General features: G+C 39.9%; 1 protein-coding gene across 2 annotated transcripts in view; it reads right to left on the bottom strand.

Annotated features, from left to right (window-relative positions):
• LOC147338626 (AT-rich interactive domain-containing protein 3B) overlaps nucleotides 1-15,822 on the bottom strand; it is a 59,768-nt gene extending 43,946 nt beyond the window's left edge. Inside the window, exons 1-2 of one of the 2 annotated variants that reach the window (XM_086313634.1) lie at nucleotides 15,772-15,822; nucleotides 14,176-14,808 (exon numbers count right to left, since the gene is read on the bottom strand). In XM_086313634.1, coding sequence (XP_086169760.1) covers nucleotides 14,176-14,808; nucleotides 15,772-15,807 — 669 coding nt within the window. In that variant the 5' untranslated portion in view covers nucleotides 15,808-15,822. Of the gene's footprint in view, nucleotides 1-14,175; nucleotides 14,809-15,619; nucleotides 15,739-15,771 lie in introns of those variants that run through there. The other variant, XM_086313557.1, reaches the window with a different exon arrangement.
• Between the last annotated feature and the right edge of the window lie 2,741 nt (nucleotides 15,823-18,563).

Below are 18,563 nucleotides of genomic sequence, written 5' to 3'. Positions count from 1 at the left end.
TTCACAACAGCTTATTTCCAAATTCTAAATGAGAAACTTAAATTACTGTCTGCAAATATTACATTTCACTTCATATTTTAATCCTTTTGGAATTTATGAACGTCTGCCTCCACACATCCTTATTTTACTGAAAGCACAGGGCCTCTTTAGGTTTTCTAATCACATTTATTTAGGGCAGGAAAAACCTGAGTTGTCTTTGTTTGACCAGATGGCTGGCTAATTAGGCTGGCTCCACTGGGGGTTGGGGGGACTCCCAAATCTGTGACAAACATTATTGAAAAAAGTCCCATGTTTATGCTTGTCTTTTTTAGAAAAAGAGCTTCTTCGGAAAAGATCAATGCCTGGGCACTGACAGCAGTATACATTATATTTTGACTAATAATTGAACTCAACAGAAAATCTCCATACATTACAGGCTGAGAAGAAACTGAACAATGGAGGTGTAGTTTTCTTGTGTTTCTTAAAGCCACTACACGTATTTCTTATAATAATGTGGGTGCAGTGAAGCCCCTGCTGTTACTAATTCTAATTTTCTGTGCTACTCTTTAATCATTTACTACCGTGGCTTTTGAAATTATCGACTTAAGTTGATGTGGTCCATAGTTCCATTCACAGAGCGATTGTCTATTAACCAGATCGACTGCAGGTCAGAGCCTGGTGGGTTTTTTGGCAACTGATATAATTCAGTATAAGCAATTCATTGGTGAATCTAACAATATATATGCTGCTGACATTAATCTACAATCTCTACAATAATGAAAGCTTGAAGTTTCATTACGCTTCTTAAAATATACTATCAGTTTCTTTTTTGATTATTTAGTTTTGTACAAGATACTAGGGCTGTTCGATATAACGATATATATCGGATGACGATATAAAAACGTCTATCGTTTCATTTTCCACTATCGTTTGTTACATGTTTACAAAATAAACTCTTTACGGCAATATTTTTTCATCGTTTTGATGGTCACTGTAGTGGCTATATTCATTTCTTAAAGTTCTCTCTTTCTCTTATATTTAATATAACCACACTACAGATGGACAAGCGCATGTTTTTATGCGTTGTCGTTAGCAACAACGACGGTAACAGCATCGCGTGTCCGCTTGCTTATGTTCCACATTAACCTTTCACAATAAAGCTCAAGATCCTGTTGAGACTTTTCAAAATAAACTGAATCACGTGAAAGAGCAGATTATTTACGGATGAGAATTTAAAAAGAGCCGCCAGGTGCTAAAAAATAAACCTTAGACTCAAACGTTAGAACAGGCTTTTCCCCGCAGCACGCCGTGTAATAAATACTCACAAAGAAAACGGCGGCCGTTACAACTTATGTCTAAAAATGTATCGTTTCATGCATCGGTTAAAACACTCGACTCAGGGTACATGACGCGCAGCTGGAAACACTTCCCGCAAGACGAGCTGCCCGAGATTCACAGAATTTACAGAAAATGTCACATTTTTGTGATTTATATCGTTATCGGGACGATAGAATTCTTATATCGGGATATGAGATTTTGGTCCTATCGCACAGCCCTACAAGATACTATCAAATAATATATCCAAAACTCATATAAATAATAAAAAACAAGCTTCTTTTTTCTTTAATATGAAACTTTCCATAAACCTTTACAACATTTAGGATTTACCCAGTGGTTAGCCTGTGGCTTTCTTACAGACACTCCACTTAAAGCTCACTTCTTGTGGTGATTGTGATTCAGGAACTGTGAAACTTGGGGCATGTAAATCCCTGAACGTAGAATGTAAATGTTGGATGGCGGAGTCTGAACACATTGCATTTTCTGAGCGTATGGGAGTCTGGTTTTTTTTTTTTTTTTGCTCCTTTCTCCCTCTCACAAGTACATGATTATACTAAGCTTGTGTTTGAAGACTTGGCTGAAAAACAATCTGGCCACAAGCTATTATAAACTACATGGGATTTTGGCAGCCAGTGGAATGGAGACTGAAAAGCAGAGAGGCAACAGTGAAAGGAAACCCTTTTGCACCTCTTTCAACTTGTTCTACTCTGCGTGGCTTTGTGCCAGGTCCCAGTCAGCTGCAATGTTTACCCAAGTGCCTTGACACAGTGGTCCAGTTAGCACTTTTAGCCCCCTGACTCTAGCCTGGAGCTGAGCCAAACCAGTAGCACGAGACGGCCAAGAAAGCCAAAAACAATAGACAACTCTCACCCTTCACCTCATCACAGCCTCTGCCTTTCTACAAGGTGCAAAAAAGAGACCATATCTTTTGACTCCATCTGCAATTTACCATTTGGAGGATGTTGTGGCTACAACACAGACAGCCTCATAAATGTCACGCTGCTTTATGTTCCTCCCATGACAAGGTCTATACCTTAATTGCATTATGTTTCTGAAACACCTGCTGTTGGTGATTTTGGCAGGGCTGGGATATTTTTAGGTTATCAGTATCAAGATAATAATCCCATAATCCAATCTGGACTACAACACTAAAACCTTCAACGAAGTTAGTTAAGAAAGTGTATGGATGTGAAAATCATTTAAGCATTTCTGTGCATTTCCATCCGCTATTGCGAACACACAGAAGAAAAAAAAATCTGCCATTTAGCTTCCTTATTCAAAGAATGATGTAAAAAAAAAGAGCCACTAGACAATGAAAAACGACTAAAGCCAATTTCCAATTCAAATAATTCCAAGTAATTTTCTCACAAACACTATTTCAATTTGTCTGACTGAGCTCATTTGAGAATAGAGCTCCTCATAGAACTCCCTGACAGCACCCTTGAAAAAGGTTCACCCTGAGCGAGGACACAATCGAAGCAGACAATGTTTTCATTACGTGCTTATTTTATTCTTTTTGCATCTCTTGCAAAAAGACTAACATTTGTTTATACGTCTCAATGCAAAGTATTCACATCAAGATTCAAAGATATGTAAAAAGGATGGGACAAAATATCTATACGACAAAAATATCACTTCACGTTCTCTTTTATTCGAACATGCTGGTGCTCCAACAAATTCCACCCACCAGTTTGACTTACCAGAGTCACTACTTAATGACTCCTTGTGGTATAGCTCCCTTAATTATTAAGAACCAATGGTAATTAGCTGCCAGTGACGGAGAAACCACCTTAGGAAAATGGCGGACAGTGGGGGAAAGCTAATGTGAGAGCTACTAAACTAACACTGGTTAGATGTGAGTTGCTTTACAGACTTTGTGCTAGCAAAAAAGCAGCTATAACATTGTTTTGTTTTTACATGTCACATAAAGCACATCATTCATTAAAATGTAATTAATTTTATGAAATCAAGATAGACAAATAAGAGCATACACATCACGGGGACAACATGACCTCACATAGTGTGCCAAGAGTCACTGCACGAGTGTTAACAGTAACAGATTCACACGTGCACTGTACATACTGTTATATGGTGCCAACCTATATAAAACTCAAGGAGACTTCTCTCCAAGGTGTCATATGACCTTGCCTCTGTTTCCCCCCAGCTGCCAAAGTTGAGGCCGGGTGTCTCTCCGTTTTAATTTGGCTATTAGGGCTGGGCCATATTATACCGTTCACGGTAATACCGGTATAATGTTAGGCAACGATAGGAAAATGAAATATCGCGATAGAATGGGAGTAAAACGCGCATGCGCAGTGCCTTTGTTTTCATACGCACATGGCCGATTGTTGAGTGAAACAGATGAACCAGAATTGGTTTGTAAAAATGGTGCAACTTCCGTGATGTGGAACTGGTTTGGTGTTTGTCCATCAGATACACAACAAAGCACATTTTTTTGCAGAACATGCAAGCGGCCGTTGTTATTGTCATATTTGTCGGACTAAGATGCTCTTAAATCTGGGAGTAATCTGGGTCCTAAACTCCGTATGCTTCAGGTCAAACAACACTGCAGCATCACTTAGAGTTAAGAACTGTCTAAATTCTTTCATCTTTAATAAAACGATCAGCATTGCTGCTTTACCAGGTGTAACTATGAAGTTTAACTTCCAGGCATCCATGAAAATAAAAGTTATTACATTTAACGGAGTTAGAAGTTAGCAGGAAGCTAGCGGAAGTTAGCTCGCTAGTTTCGCTAGTTACCTAAGCATGATATAGCATGTTCTGACTGAGAGATTTCTGAAAAAAATCAAACGTACAGCTCTGCTATCACTTCCAACATAAATGAAGACGGGAAACTAAACAGCAGTGACGTTTGTAGGGTTACTGAAGTTGGGCTAGCTGGTATATAATGATGTGCTACGTGATCGCTAGCGACACAGCTATGTTAGCATAACATAAACAGTGAAGCTGGAGGACGAACACTAACACTTTTCCACTTATAAAAGTTAACGTGAAGGTTCTTCATGGTTAGAGACAAATGCAATCGCATGGCAGGATGCTGTAAACGGACCAAACTTCAGTCAGGAGAACAACTGAGATAATCCATCCACAATACGAGGTTAGTCATTAATATACTGCAGCAACATGGGAATAGAGCAGCTGCCAGAGAATTCAACATTAATGAATCAATGGTACAGAAGTGGAGGAAGCAAGAAGAATGAGTTTAATAAAGTTTGATTTATCTGACTGCTTTGTTTCGCTTAATGTGCCTTATAATCCCGTGCACCTTATGGTCCGAAAAATGCGTACTGCACACTGCAGTTTAATGTTGCAAAGCACCTCTTTTTAACTTCAGTGGATATTATACATGGTTATGCTCAGGATATGTCAGCCCATTTCTACTGGAAATGCCTTTTGGTTAAACTTTCAGCAAGGAATTTGCATTTGCACTGTTATATTTTTATAAAGCTTTAATGTACATAAAAACCAGCTTCTTGTTTAAGTGAAAATAAATGGAAGGTTGTCTTTTTGCGCTAGTAATGTTGTGGAGTTGTATTTTGTCTCGCATCAATTATATCGTCGGTTATATCGTTATCGCAAATTTTCAAATATATATCGTGATAAATATTTTTGGCCATATCGCCCTGCTCTATTGGCTATTCCTCTTTCTATGTTTGCCGTCATTAAAGAGCAGGTGTTGAGATATGTTCAGTAGAAGTGCTTGTAAAAAACAAAAAGAACCAGAGATGGTGTGCGAAGGGTGGGGGCTTGTGGTTTTACTACAAACCGATCAAATTACAGCATACATCAGTAACTCCAGTTCCATTAGAAGCAAGAAAGTCAATCCTCCAGGGTCAATTTAAGAGTGTAATAACCCCAACGGATATGCGCAATCTGCATTTAAATGAGACAATTTTTGTTATTCAATTCAATTAAACAGAAAGGAAAACTGTGGCCATCACTGCCAGACAAGATGGGTCTTTTTAAATGTCATTTGCATGATGTTGCAGAAGCAATCCATCAAACTGTCTGAGTGCCTGTCAGGTGGCACTGGAAATCTCTTCACGCCCACACTTTTCCAAAGTCAACTTCACTGACTGTGTCGCCTATTATCTGTAACTTTCCAACCCTGACAAACTGACATTCAGGCCACGAGGGGCCAGCTGATTAGAGGTGAGAAAGAAGGCAGACGTTGTAGCTCTCTTTCAAGCTTTGTTTTTTTTCTTCATTAGACACTATTTATGGCACTTTACAGTCTAAGAATGGCAGTATTGTCTCCTCTATCTGAATGTATTTATGTGCTGCACATCACTACAGATGTCTCCCTGTTTGAAATTGATGTAACAAGACATCATGTCCGGTAAACAGGTATACTGTATACACGACCATTACTATACAATAATCTTTTTTTCATCCCTTCTTATCTGCTAGGCTCAAATAAAGTATTAGATTAATATCTGACTTATGTGTAAGCCGGTGTAGTTTGATCTAAATCACAGTGAAAACAGGAAAACATATACAAGCTTCAATAGTCCATAAATGGATGTAAAAGCACTCTTACACACAACCACCTATTACAGCTGTTGCCACTGATACCATGGCTCGTATCTGTAATAACTCAAACTATTATTTAAACTTCAAAAATGATAATAAATGACAACATGTCTGTGAAGGTTCTCAGTCATCCAGGTCACCGTAGTCTAAGGAGCTTGGAAAGAAAAGCGTCTGGACTTCTTTAAGTTGCTTGAAGACGTTTCACCTCTCATCCGAGAAGCTTCTTCAGTTCTAAGGGTCAAATGGTGGAGAGTCCCAGATTTAAACCCAGTGGGAGTATCCCCTCAAAAGATAAATGATAACATTTTTATCTTCTGAATGTGCAAAGACATTTTTTAAAATGTAACTTTTTACAGGCAAATGCCTGCTGTGCCCAGCATGTGAAACACTACTATAAGATTAACTATAAGTGTTATAGTTTTGAGCGTGGATGGCAGACTCAAGACTGGTAGTTAGTGCTGCGTTTAACCAAGCCACACTGTGACAGAGGTGACTGGTTTCACTATGAGAAGCTTCCTCCTGCCTGTCAGCAGCAGATGTGCCCTTTGGGACTCAGACAAATAAAAAACTGTCTCTGCCTGGACTACTGTGTCCTCCCATCCAGCTCCTCCCATTCAGGGCCTTTGGCTTTCTTTCTTTTACAGCCCCTGTGACACTGAGCAAAATGAATAGAAAGATCACCAATCAGAGGCACGATTACAACATGGGCATGCACCCACCCCCATCAAACCCCCTCAATGGGAGCCCCCAGTGGGAATGTTCACTGTTTGAAGAGTTAACTCTTTAATTCTGTCTGGAATGTTTCCTCTGGGTGGGGCAGTTTAGTGTGCTGAGCCAGACCACTAAACCCTCTTCTAGTTCCATAGCATCTCCTCCCCCTTTCCCTCCCCCTTCATCTCCCTACTAAATTCAATACCTCTATTTCAGATGGGGGGGGGGGGGGGGGGGGGGTGTTCTTTTGCACTTAACTGTTAAGAGGAGCTCTGCACAAAATGAGGCTTGTTTTATAACCAGGGCAATTACACTTTACACACTGATTCAGAGATTCGAATGAGAAAACATTCTCAACTAGATGTTTGATAAGCTGGCTGCTTTTATCAGAAAAAAAGAGAATAATGTATTTTATTGCTTAAAGTTTGAGCAAACAGTTGCACTACAGCACTGAGATTATTAAGTGAATTAATTCTAATAATTTTTAGATAATGTGCTTTTTATTCTTTTGATTTCCTCATATGTATCAATTTAAGACAACGGGCAGATGAAATGAAGTTAGATGTTCTGATGTTACTTCTACAATATTTCGACTAGCAAATGGGGGTGCAAAACACAATTATGCGTCACCTTTATTTGTTTCCATCCTGACACAAATTCGAGTGGAGCCATAGCCAGTGACCAACATTAAGCTACATTAAGAGCAGCATCAATCAGACATTAAAGATGGAAACACAAGGCTAAAAGCCCAGACATCTCCATCCAATCCAGCCAGCTTACATCTGGCCTTAATGAGGTAAACCAAAGTTCACTCAGCACTGAACCACGGATATAAGACAACCTCACTGTGTTATAAAAGATCTGTTTAAAGATCCCCAAACAAAGTGTGGGAAATGAGTTTTAAGAGTTAAGTGCTTGAGGAACAAACCCGAACATGTTTATGGGAACTTAAACAGTAAACAGTTTAAGATTCACATTCATTATTATGCTGCTGTGGCTGATTTTATGTATGACATGAAGACATATAGAAAGAAAGGGACTCACACTAATGCGCTAAAAACACAGCTGAAATATGACCTTTTTAGCCAGTCTAATCTGAAATCAATGTGGCAGATTTAGAAATTAGGTAAAATCGTTTTAATGTCCAAAGCAGTCATTATCTACATGACAAAAAAGCTGAAAAGGTTTTTAAAAAGAATTGTGCTCAGAAGAAAGACTGAACAAGAAATATACTTGACCATCGATATTAGAGAAACACACAGACACACAAAATCTAAACTGAAATCTGTAGGACTCCACAGAAGTATAGATCATAATAAAAGCATAAGCTCCAGTGGGGAAAAAGAAATGCTTTTCAAACCTTATTTTAGGTTTTAGGCACCAAACCTTTTAAGCATGTTATCAAATCTGGCAGATAAACTGCATATACATGCAGTTTGGTTGTCAGTGTGAAACTGAAATTACAGCCAGTTGAGATAATCCGCAACTGACTGTAATCCCAAAATGACTGCCCAAAAGGAACTAAAGATGCTGAGTGGCATCTAGAAGGACTTTGATTCGAGTGCAAATCAGTAAAGCGTGTAACAAAGAAACTGTGGAATTTACTTTGCCACAAACAAAAAGAAGTAGATAGAATTTTTACTTGCAAAAGTGCTACACATATGCAAGATTAAAAAAAGAACCAAACGAACATATCCCACCTACACTGTGCTAAATGACAAGTACGAAATTTAGAAATGCCTACTGGGCTGTCAAAGAGGATTTTTTCAGCGTTTTTCAATTATTAATTAATTGAAAATGCAAGCAGTTGTTAGGACTTACACCAATAAGTGAACGGTCAGGGTTGAGGCTTTCAATTCCTTGTGTGGCTCAACAGCATGGCAGAAATGATGCAGTTCTCACGCATTACCGTGCAGCTTCTTCTTCTGAACAAGCACTGCAGCATGTTTTAAAGGAACTCAGCCTTCCTCATTATGTCTCATCTGAATGACCTCCATTTGCAGGCAGTTTGTGGAAGCAGAGGTCAGACAGCAATTCCAGCCTCATAAAATCAACATAACAGGAATTCCAGTAAACAAAATAATACACAGTACTTTTAAAACCCACTGACAGTTATGGCATATGGGAAAACAACATAACACTGAGAAAGCACAAACAAGGTCAGACTGGCATATATGGCAGTGAGGCCTCCTTTCTCCCACTTCAACATAAGACACGGAGAAACAGCTGTATGCGCCCAACAAAAACAGCAACCTGCTGGTAAAGTCTCCGCAAACCTGTCAAAATTCTAACTAAAAGTCAGTTTGCTAAATACAATGTCCTGCTCATCTATCATAAATGAGGGGAAAATTCGGGCAAACACTCCAACCTCTTAAAGCTCATTCACAATCCTTATTGATCTCCTTGCTGCAGCTGTGTAGCTCCCCACTTCCTGGCTGATGTTGCTGGGGCGACAGCTAAATTATGCAACAGCGCTGCCTCAACAGAAGTAGTAAATAGCAAAAAGAGGGCTTAAGAGTGATAGCGATGCCAGGACTTATTCATAACCATTGGCCAGACATCGGATTCAAGTTGGTCCGGTTGGCTGCATATTTTCTTTAATCCCTTCTAGGTGTAGTTTTACGTCTTCTCCACAACTGCATACCTTATGTAAACAATCTTGGCATAACTGAGTTGGTCATTAAATCCATCTGTGGCATGATCATCACTTTTACTGAAATTGCTGCAATATATAAAGGACAGAAGATTTGGTAAGTGGACTTGTTCTTATATAGTGTGTTTCTACTCTACTGTAGCACTCTGTGGTGTAGTGCTCTATCGCAAATGCTTAATTCACCCATTCATACACATTTTTCTATGCCACACGCCAATGAATGCATGGGAGAGCAACGTGGGGTTCAGTATCTTCCCCAGGGATACTTTGGCATGCAGACTGAAGCAGCCAAGGATTAAACCACCAACCTTGTAATTGGTTGATAATCTGCTCTACCTCTACCTTCATGCCAGATTCCCTTTCTGACACAAACCCAAATAGGATTTTTGTCTCCGACTAGAACTGAACCAGTGATCTTCTGAATAGACGTCCATAAAGGCAGCAGTGACATTACTGGCTACACTGTTATCATTATGAGAACGTCAGATAAAATGATTGTTCAATTATGGCTGACAAGCCAGCCATGGCAGATCAACTTAAATAAAACACCCAACTCCAGTCATCAGGTAATCAATCAGTGCATCTCTACCACTTCCCTGTGTTACGCATCCTTCATCCAACTCGAACACCTATTCTGCCTTTTTTCTGTTCTGACTGGGCCTCATTTGTTGCACTGACTTACTTAAGCCTGAAATGCTAAGGCAAGTAGGTTTTCAGCATCTCCATAACAAAAGGTCATCCAGTCTAAGCAAATAAAATTACAAATCTAATCAGGCTGCAAAGGGTAATTACTCAGGTACCATGTAAATCAACTGCATGCAAATGTATTACCATGCAAAACTATAATCTAAATGTCCTGTGCTAATATTCATCGCCATTAGTTTATGTGACACAAGGAAGATTGAACCAAACCGTTTTGCTCTCAATAGTCTACAACGACATAGGTCACATACATAAAACTCAAAACCTCAAATAAAATCTGGATGTAAACTGGTAAACTCTTAAACCTAAAACAAGGCTACTGCTTCTACAGACACAGCACCCAACATGTTAAACATCCAGCTAATCCAACCAAAGCAATATCGCTGCCAATAGAGTTGGACATAGTACACAATCTGCAGGCACAATTAAAACAATTAGTCACAGACTGATTATGGCAAGAAGAGGAGGACATTGGATATGTGTGTGTTTGTGACAGGAGAGGTGGGGCGGGTGGGGGCTGGATTACAGAGGTCATGTAGCCTCTGTCCAAAGGCCAGAGCGCTGGGGCCGGTCGGTTATCCGGTCCAGCTCTCTCACCACGCGACGCCTTTGTCCATCTCCTTGTTTGACAATTATTTACTCTGCTGTTTAGGATGGGGCTGAGGTCACCATACATACATCACTGACAAGAAAACACTGGCTACCATGTCTGTCCACTCAGTCTGACCTGTATAGTCCATCAACATTTGTGTGCGGTCAAAAAAAACTAAAACAAATAACCCTTCATATCTATATGTTACATATATACACTGATTGTTCATCATCATATCTGACACACTCTACCTATTGTTTAGAGATCATTACAATCAACACTTTTATTTCAGTAAACTGTTGGTGAACTAGCACATGAGTATTATTATTTTATTCATATGTCATTGATATGTCATGTGCTGAATGAAATCCAGAGTCTCTCTCTGAATGTGGTTTGCTATGATTCAAGAAGCATGGCAGATATCATACAAAGAGTTCTTTGGATAAAAGCCTTGGTCCAATCTGACCGTTTACATGAAATTTAAATGTTAATGTAAATGGTCTTCCATCCAACTGGCTCTTTAGCTGTCGTCTCATCTTTCCTCTGTCACTGCTTTTAGAACATAATAAATGTGCTCCCCCCATTATTATAGCGGGTTGGTATTTGCGGCATCCGCCAGGCTTGTCTCTGGCCTCTAGAAGACAATGACATCAAAAAAAAAAAAAAGAAAGAAAGAAAAAGGAAAGAAAAAAAACTGTTCTGCCTCTACTGCCCCCCCTCCCCCTACAGCGGTGCAACCTGAAACTGCCTGAAGAGATGAGCCGTCATTAAATACTGCAGAGCTGACATAATGACAGGAAAGATAAAAGGGAGGAAACAAAAAAAAAAAAAAAAAAAAGGCCAGACCAATTCTCGTCCCATAATGCCTCCCCCAACCCCCTGGCTCAGCCTTCACTCTATAATAAAAGACACCAGGCCACAGATAGGACACTGGTCAGCAACAACTTTGCTGCTATGATCTTCAGCTCTAACAACGCCGAGACAAAGCCTGCTCATCCCTGCAAATAATACTCATCCACTCATTCTGACACCTTGACATCTGGAACTAAAACACATCCCACACAATGCAGGAAAGCCCAATTTTATACATATATTCAGAAACAGAAACTATATAGTCATCATTTGTCACATGTTTGATTTGTCACATGACAATCAAACTTTGATATGCCTGTTAGTCACGTCCAGAAATAGTCGTTTAATTTAATTTAATAAAATATATAATCTAATGAACACTTCTAACTGTTCAGATTAATGCAGCACTTGATGCCAGAGGCATATTCTGAAACAAGCTCATACCTGCTTATCTTAGCAGATTAGCTTGCAAATTAAGCAAAGATTCTCCTAGTGACTAATTTGTTAATGAAATGCGAGTAGAAAGTTTTACAAATTGGCAAGTCTAAAATCAAAAACACTAAGAAAACCTTTGAAAATTGGAAAAAACACAATTTTTAAGAATAGACGTTAAAGGTCTTTCGTAGAAATACTCTAGTATTTAAAAGACTTTTGAAGCTGCTAAAACATTTTAAATGCTGCTGACTTAGCCCCATGTGTAACAGCGTAGTTTGCCGAGAGTGGCTAATGCTAGTTTTGCTATACCAGTAGCTTTTAAAAAAAATAAAAATAAAAATAAAAAAACTTCACATGCTTGTCCAGAGTTGATGTTGACAAAGTCTACATATAACGATTAGTTTTCTAAAATAACTGCACGAGAAGTGCAACTGTTTGCGGGGCCGTTCAACTGTGTTATTTTAACTTTGCTTGCTTACAAATTTCCATTGTCACCTCCAGGGGATGAAATCTCAGACCCAACAGTTAACTGCCTTTGTATATTAATGAAGTAAAAACAGTTTTTACCAACTTTTTAAAAAATTGATCTAGTTGACTAATTGCACACATACCTGGTTTCATTCAGAGTAGAATCAATGAGAGTGTCTGTAAGGGTAAAATTATCCTGATAAGAACAGGAACAGGAGTGTGTTTCTATGTACAGATTCTGTATATGACTATGCAGAATCTATAGGCAATGGGCATAAGAAAAAAAACAGGCTTTCTGGTTTTCTTTCATAATGAAAGTATCACTGACCAATCACATTTGAGCGAGCATATGGCTCGATGCACACAAGCGGTCCATGGGAAGAGCAAGAGAGGAAGACATTGTCCAATCTGAAAACAATCAGCTATTAGCTTCTTGGAAATGTACCCCTTAGCCCGGATACCAGAACAATGGCCATTAAACCCACAGGCTACCTTCATCTGATGACAGTCAATGGTGTCTCATGCTGGCATGACATGGAAATTAACCCGAAAGAAAATAAGGCTGCTGGTGTTGACACTGCCAATGACATCTACTGCCAGGTTTTGCACATTTCAGCAGCACTTAAAATAATAAATATTGAAGAACATAAGAAAGACAGTTTCATTTATTCTCCATTTAAACTGTCCCAGCAGCATCCCTTTGATAAAGTGTGAAGATTCATGTGAAGCCGGTGACTTTAGCAAATGAACAATATAAAGAACGTTGTGCCTCCTTCCACAACATGTATATACTGGCTTCTCTCACCATCTCACGCTGTGGCACTTCTACGTGTCACTACCAAATGTACACGCTCTAAAGCTAAATTTGGAAATGTGAACTAGAGAAGCACCATGCAAAGACATTTACCTTTAAATAGACAGTAATAAAATCCCGACACATGATAGTCCAGCACCCTCAGCCCACTGATAGAGCACATATATATTTGCGACACTGCCAACTACTGCACAGCTAAGGCTTTTTATATCACCCGCAGCCTGCTGCGCTCTCTTTAACCTGCCATGATGCTAAAACATGCAGCTCGGCTTGGTTCCCAGTTGGCATTCCAGAGTTCAGTAAGACTGTGCTGAGGCAATATTTACTTTCAAGTGAAAGTAGCCTACACTTGGCACAGAGCCCTGACTCTTGGGGAGGCGAGAGTGGGGTGTGACAGACTGCTTCTGCTGTGTACTACATCCAACCTTTCCACCCACCCGAAATCCTCCAACTGACCCAGCAAACCACCCACAGCCTTACAGCAGCTATGTCTCGCCTGACTCCACTACCTGGATCAGAGCCAAACCAGAGCCCAAGCAAAGCGCCAAGAGGGACACAGAGTGAGAGAGGCATACAAAATGAGAGCGCGTGGGGAGAGAACTAGTGAGCGTGAAAACATTGCGCCTTGGCCTGGCCCTCTGCCAGCAGTCACTTAGTAGTTTTTTTTTTTTTTTGCCACAAAAGCCAATCGGCGGTCAAACCTCCGCAGAGATTTGAAGGGACTCACAAAGATACTCCTGGAGCGGTTCAAGCCACAGTTAAGATTAAGTTGTCTCTCACGGCAGGGGGCTGGACTTAGAATACAAACAAGACCCTAAATGGAAAACTGACAAGCAGTATAAGGACATACTCATTGGGATCTCAGTAAACTATAGTGACAATTTAAATTATAAAAAAAACAAAACAAAAAAAAAATTCTGCCTTGATTTGCAATATTTAAGGAAAGATGGACAATTTTAAATTCTGAAGTTTTATACTCATATTTGAATGAGATAACTGTGAAAGGACATAATAGGATCAGATGGATTACAAAGGAAATCCTGTGGAAAGAAGGGCAACAACTGGCAAGATACTAACCTGTCTAAAGTGGTCATCAAAGCCCCAGTCAGCTTGTCCATTAGGAGAAGTAGCAGAGTGTGCCCCTGCAGGAGACAGGCCCTCGTCAGGTTCCTGCTTCACTCTAACAGGTGGGGAAGCAGCCCTCTGGGGAGCCGATGCAGAGTAACTGCCAAATGGACGGGCTGGGATTCGCGAGGCATTCTGCTGTAAAGCAAGGGTTTGCTTGCGGAGGAACTCCAGACCACTGGCGCTTCCCTCATCATCATCGCTGCCCTCATCCCCTTCCATCATCTCATTGTCATCGTCCTCATCTCCAGAATCCCGACCTCTGTCCTCGTCGTCCTCTCTGTCTGAGTCTACACTGCTCTGATTGGACACCCGGGGAGGCAATCCACCACCAGCGATGCCTCCAGGCAGGCCTTTCCCCATGAAGCTGGCTCCAGAAGCCCGGGCAGCTGCTAAGATGGCCTGTTGGGCAGCAACCTGCTGAGCGTACATGATGTGGGCTTCTCGTATCTTTCTCTCCTTGCGCTCCATTTCTAATCGTGCCTGCTGCTGGCGCTGGAGCTGCTCCATCACTGCTTCGAGTTTCATTCCTCCTGCGGAGGTGCTTGGAGGAAAGGCCACACCAGGCTCCTGAGACATTCCGGGCTGTGAGAGGAAGAGAGGAGTCATGGATGACTTACTGTATACTGAAACCTAATTACTCCTGAAAGCTACAGTGGAGCCAACGAAGCCCGATTTAAACATTAACTCAAACAAATTTGGATAATTCACCCACATGATTTTCCTCAGATTAAAGAAGTAAAACACTTGTGTACTTTTAAACCTACAATATCCCAACAACAAATTTAAATTATTTTAAGCTAAATAAAGAAATTGAAAAAAAATTACAAAAATCTCGCTGGTAACTGGAGCTCTTAAAACCTGAGCATGAATAAAAGCAGAAAAAAATACTAGACTAGAAAGTAGCCAAATCAAACTTTTACACAAAGAGTTTGGAAAGTTAACATTACAGTAACCAGCCACAGAAAAATCTCTGTTAAGATTAGAGGAAATAATTCAAATGCAGTAACCCACCCTGAGTTTTGCTAAGCTCTTAAGGAAGTATTGCAATAATTTGTCAAAACGACAACGCAGTAAGAGGTGTGTATTAGTAAGAAAGTTAAACGGATATTCATGTATCTACAATCATAAAAGTAGTTATCCCGATAAACTAGATTAACTACTAGTTTAACTAAACTAGATAAACAACCATCAAAGTGAAAAAAAGAGAAGAAAAAAAACTGGCAAAACACATTTTCCGCGTTTATATAGTGAGGTGCCACAACCTCAAACCTGGATACGATTTCAGGATACTCCCAACAAATGCAAAATATGCAACAACGCTTTAGGGAAAAATGAATAAAGTCATTACAGTGTTGTCGAAAAACTATCAAATGAATAAATAAAAGTAACCTACCAAAAGTCAGATTACCCCTAAAAAGTTTTTTTCTTTGAATTTTACAACGTTGAACGAGCCAATGGCGTAAAATAAAAAAAACAATCGGAGCGTTTTCAGCTCGCTGCCGTTTAGGAAAGTGCAAAAGGGCGAGAAGCAGAACCCCGACTCACCATTTGTGCCTTACTACTGCTTGAATTGTCCACCATCCCTCCTTCCTTGGCGTTTTCCTCCCTTCTTCTTTTGGCAGTCGTTCAAACACTTGTAAACACACGCACACACGCGCGCGCGCGCACGGGGGGGTTGGGGGAGAGAGACTCCGAGCGTACACCGCAGATTCCGACTGATCCGCCGGCAGAAAGCCGCTGAACGCTGTTTTTCTGGGTGACCTCTTCAAATGCGTGTGCGTCTCTTTCTTTCTTTTTTTTTGCCCCGTGATTTTCGGGGTTTTCTTCTTTAATAAAAAAGTGCACCGACTGGAAAACGGCCAGATCTCATATCTCGGAAAGCGCTGAGGTAACTCCCAGTCGGTTTTTTTCCTCGCCTTCAATTGACACCCCCAGCATGGCGCACTACAGCGTTAGGCCCGCCCAGCGACAGCAACAAGTATCAGCCCTTTTCAGTTCACCACTTTTATTAAGCTCTTTTACCTGTAATGTGTTAATTCCGATTCTTCGCATAAGATCAACTAAAAACTCGAACCAAATTGGTATATTTTCAGAAGGTATTGAACTGATTTTAAAGTGCCAAATGCAGGCACAATATATGAAAATGTAAGCACAAGTAGATGTGGATGTTGTCAGTTACAAATGGATAGTTTTAAAGCTTGAAATTGATCTTTCTGCACATGGATATTGGTCTCTCAATAGGTAGACGGTTAGTAAGTTTAAAGAAAACAACCTGTTCTATTAATTTTTAAAATGAAACATGAACCATTATTAAGCAAGGTTTAAAATAATTCTACAAAAAGTTAATGGGACAGGGCTGTGCTGAGGTTGAAGCGCAGCATAATCATTCAATTGCAGTGTGGCTCCCTGCTACCCCCTTGAGGAAACCACAGACAGTGTATGGTTCATGCTGCTTAGCTCGTAAACTGATCCGAGGCCATTACAGTTAACTAAAACTAAACTAAGAACTAAAACGTGTTGGGGAAAATTTTATAGTAAACTGAAATTTAAAAAAAATAGACTTTATATAAAGTAACCAAAAACTATATATAAACAATATTACTTTTATTCTTTATCATTTTGGTCACAAGGCTTTGGTGCTTATGTGTTTTGAAACTGAGATATGTAGATGGCTGTTGGTTCGGTGTTTGTGTTGTACATTAATTCCTCTGAACCCTGACGAATACCCACTTCTTTAACTTTCAAAAAACTTTCTTTCCATGGTAGTCCCTTAGACGAAAATGACCTAGGTGATTGAGAACCCACACAGAAGTTCAGTGAATTTCAGTGTGGTACTGTGACAGGATGCCACTTGTGCAGCAAGTCCAGTTGTGAAATTTTCTCACTACTAAATATTTACCCTACTACTACAGTAGCAGGGTCAGCGGACTTTTGCTACAGACCTCTAAACTTCATGTGCCCTTCAGATTAGCTCAAGAACAGTGTGTAGAGAGCTTAATGAAATAGGTTTTTGTAGCTGAACAACTGCGTTTAAACCTCACACCACCAAAAAATCAGGTGCAGTTATGTAAAGCACGCCACCACCGGACTCTAGAGCAGTCGAAACCTGTTCTCTAGACAGAAAATCATCTGGAAATCCAAAGAATGACTCTGGGTTTGGTGGTTGGCAGGAGAACGGTACTTGTGTGACTTCACTGTGCAAAATGTAAAGTTTGGTGGAGTGGGGATTATTGTATGGTGTTGATTTGAAAGAGTTTGGCTCACCCCCTTAGTTCCAGTGAAATGAACTGTTGATACTATAGCATTCCAAGGCATTTTGGACAATTTCCTTCCTGTTCCAACATGACTACACACCAGTGCACAAAGCAAGGTCCATAAAGACATGGATGAGCGAGTTTGGTGTGGAAGAACTTAACTGGCCGACACAGAGTGCTGATAGAAGTGCCGATAGAACACCTCTGGGATGAATCGGATTGAAGACTACGAGCCGGGCGTTCTTGCCCAACATCAGTGTCTGATCTTACAAATGCGGTTCTGGAAGAATGGACAAAAATTCCCATAAACACTCTCCTAAAACTTGTGGAAAGCTTTCTAGAAGAGTTGAAGCTGTTATAGCTGCACAGGGTGGGCTGATAACCATATTAAAGAGTGCTAAACGCTGTGTCTCTGGCCCAACATACATTTCATTATTCTGAAAACAGTGAATTATGTTTGCATCATGCAGTAGAAATTTGTATGTGCTGGATCCCCTTGTGCTTTGTGTCTTTCCTTTGTCTCTTGTGAAGATAGCTGAGGCCTGTTTGAGTCTTGAGGTCCTGCTGACCGTTCAGTTTCATTTGTAAAGCTTTGTCAGACATAGATTGTCTTCACTTTAGATTCACACAAAATGCTTTACTAACGACTAGTAGCTGTTTTAATTATTCATGAATTACAATGTAGTACAAGTATTTATAAAACATTTGTTTGTGCTTGATGTAATTGATGTAACTGTATTTAGAAATTGTTAATCCGTCATTTATAAAATATAAAAATGCTGTCGTTGAACACGTTATAGGTGAGCTTGTTAAGGAACAGTAAAGCATTTATATCAGTGTTTATAAACGACATACTAAGAAGAAGTAATACTTTGATGATGAAATACATATTAACTAACATCTTGCAAAGGCTTAATAGTGTGTGATTATTATAATGTGTTTCCATAAAACTTGCCAACAAAAATCAAATTGAAGTGAGAAAATGCAGCCTGGAAAGTAATGAAAACAAAAGTGCTGAATGAAAGTAAAAACGAGTGAAAACTACAACAACTGCAGTAGTCAGCCGTGTCAGTGAAGACACAG

This window comes from Aulonocara sp. 'chitande type north' Nkhata Bay, linkage group LG1, assembly GCF_057382095.1.
Source record: "Aulonocara sp. 'chitande type north' Nkhata Bay isolate Kocher_YH1m ecotype deep benthic linkage group LG1, A_spYH_male_GT1.1, whole genome shotgun sequence".
NCBI classification, from domain to species: domain Eukaryota; kingdom Metazoa; phylum Chordata; class Actinopteri; order Cichliformes; family Cichlidae; genus Aulonocara; species Aulonocara sp. 'chitande type north' Nkhata Bay.
Note: the sequence above shows the minus strand (reverse complement) of the source record. Positions and strands in the feature narration are given on the sequence as shown.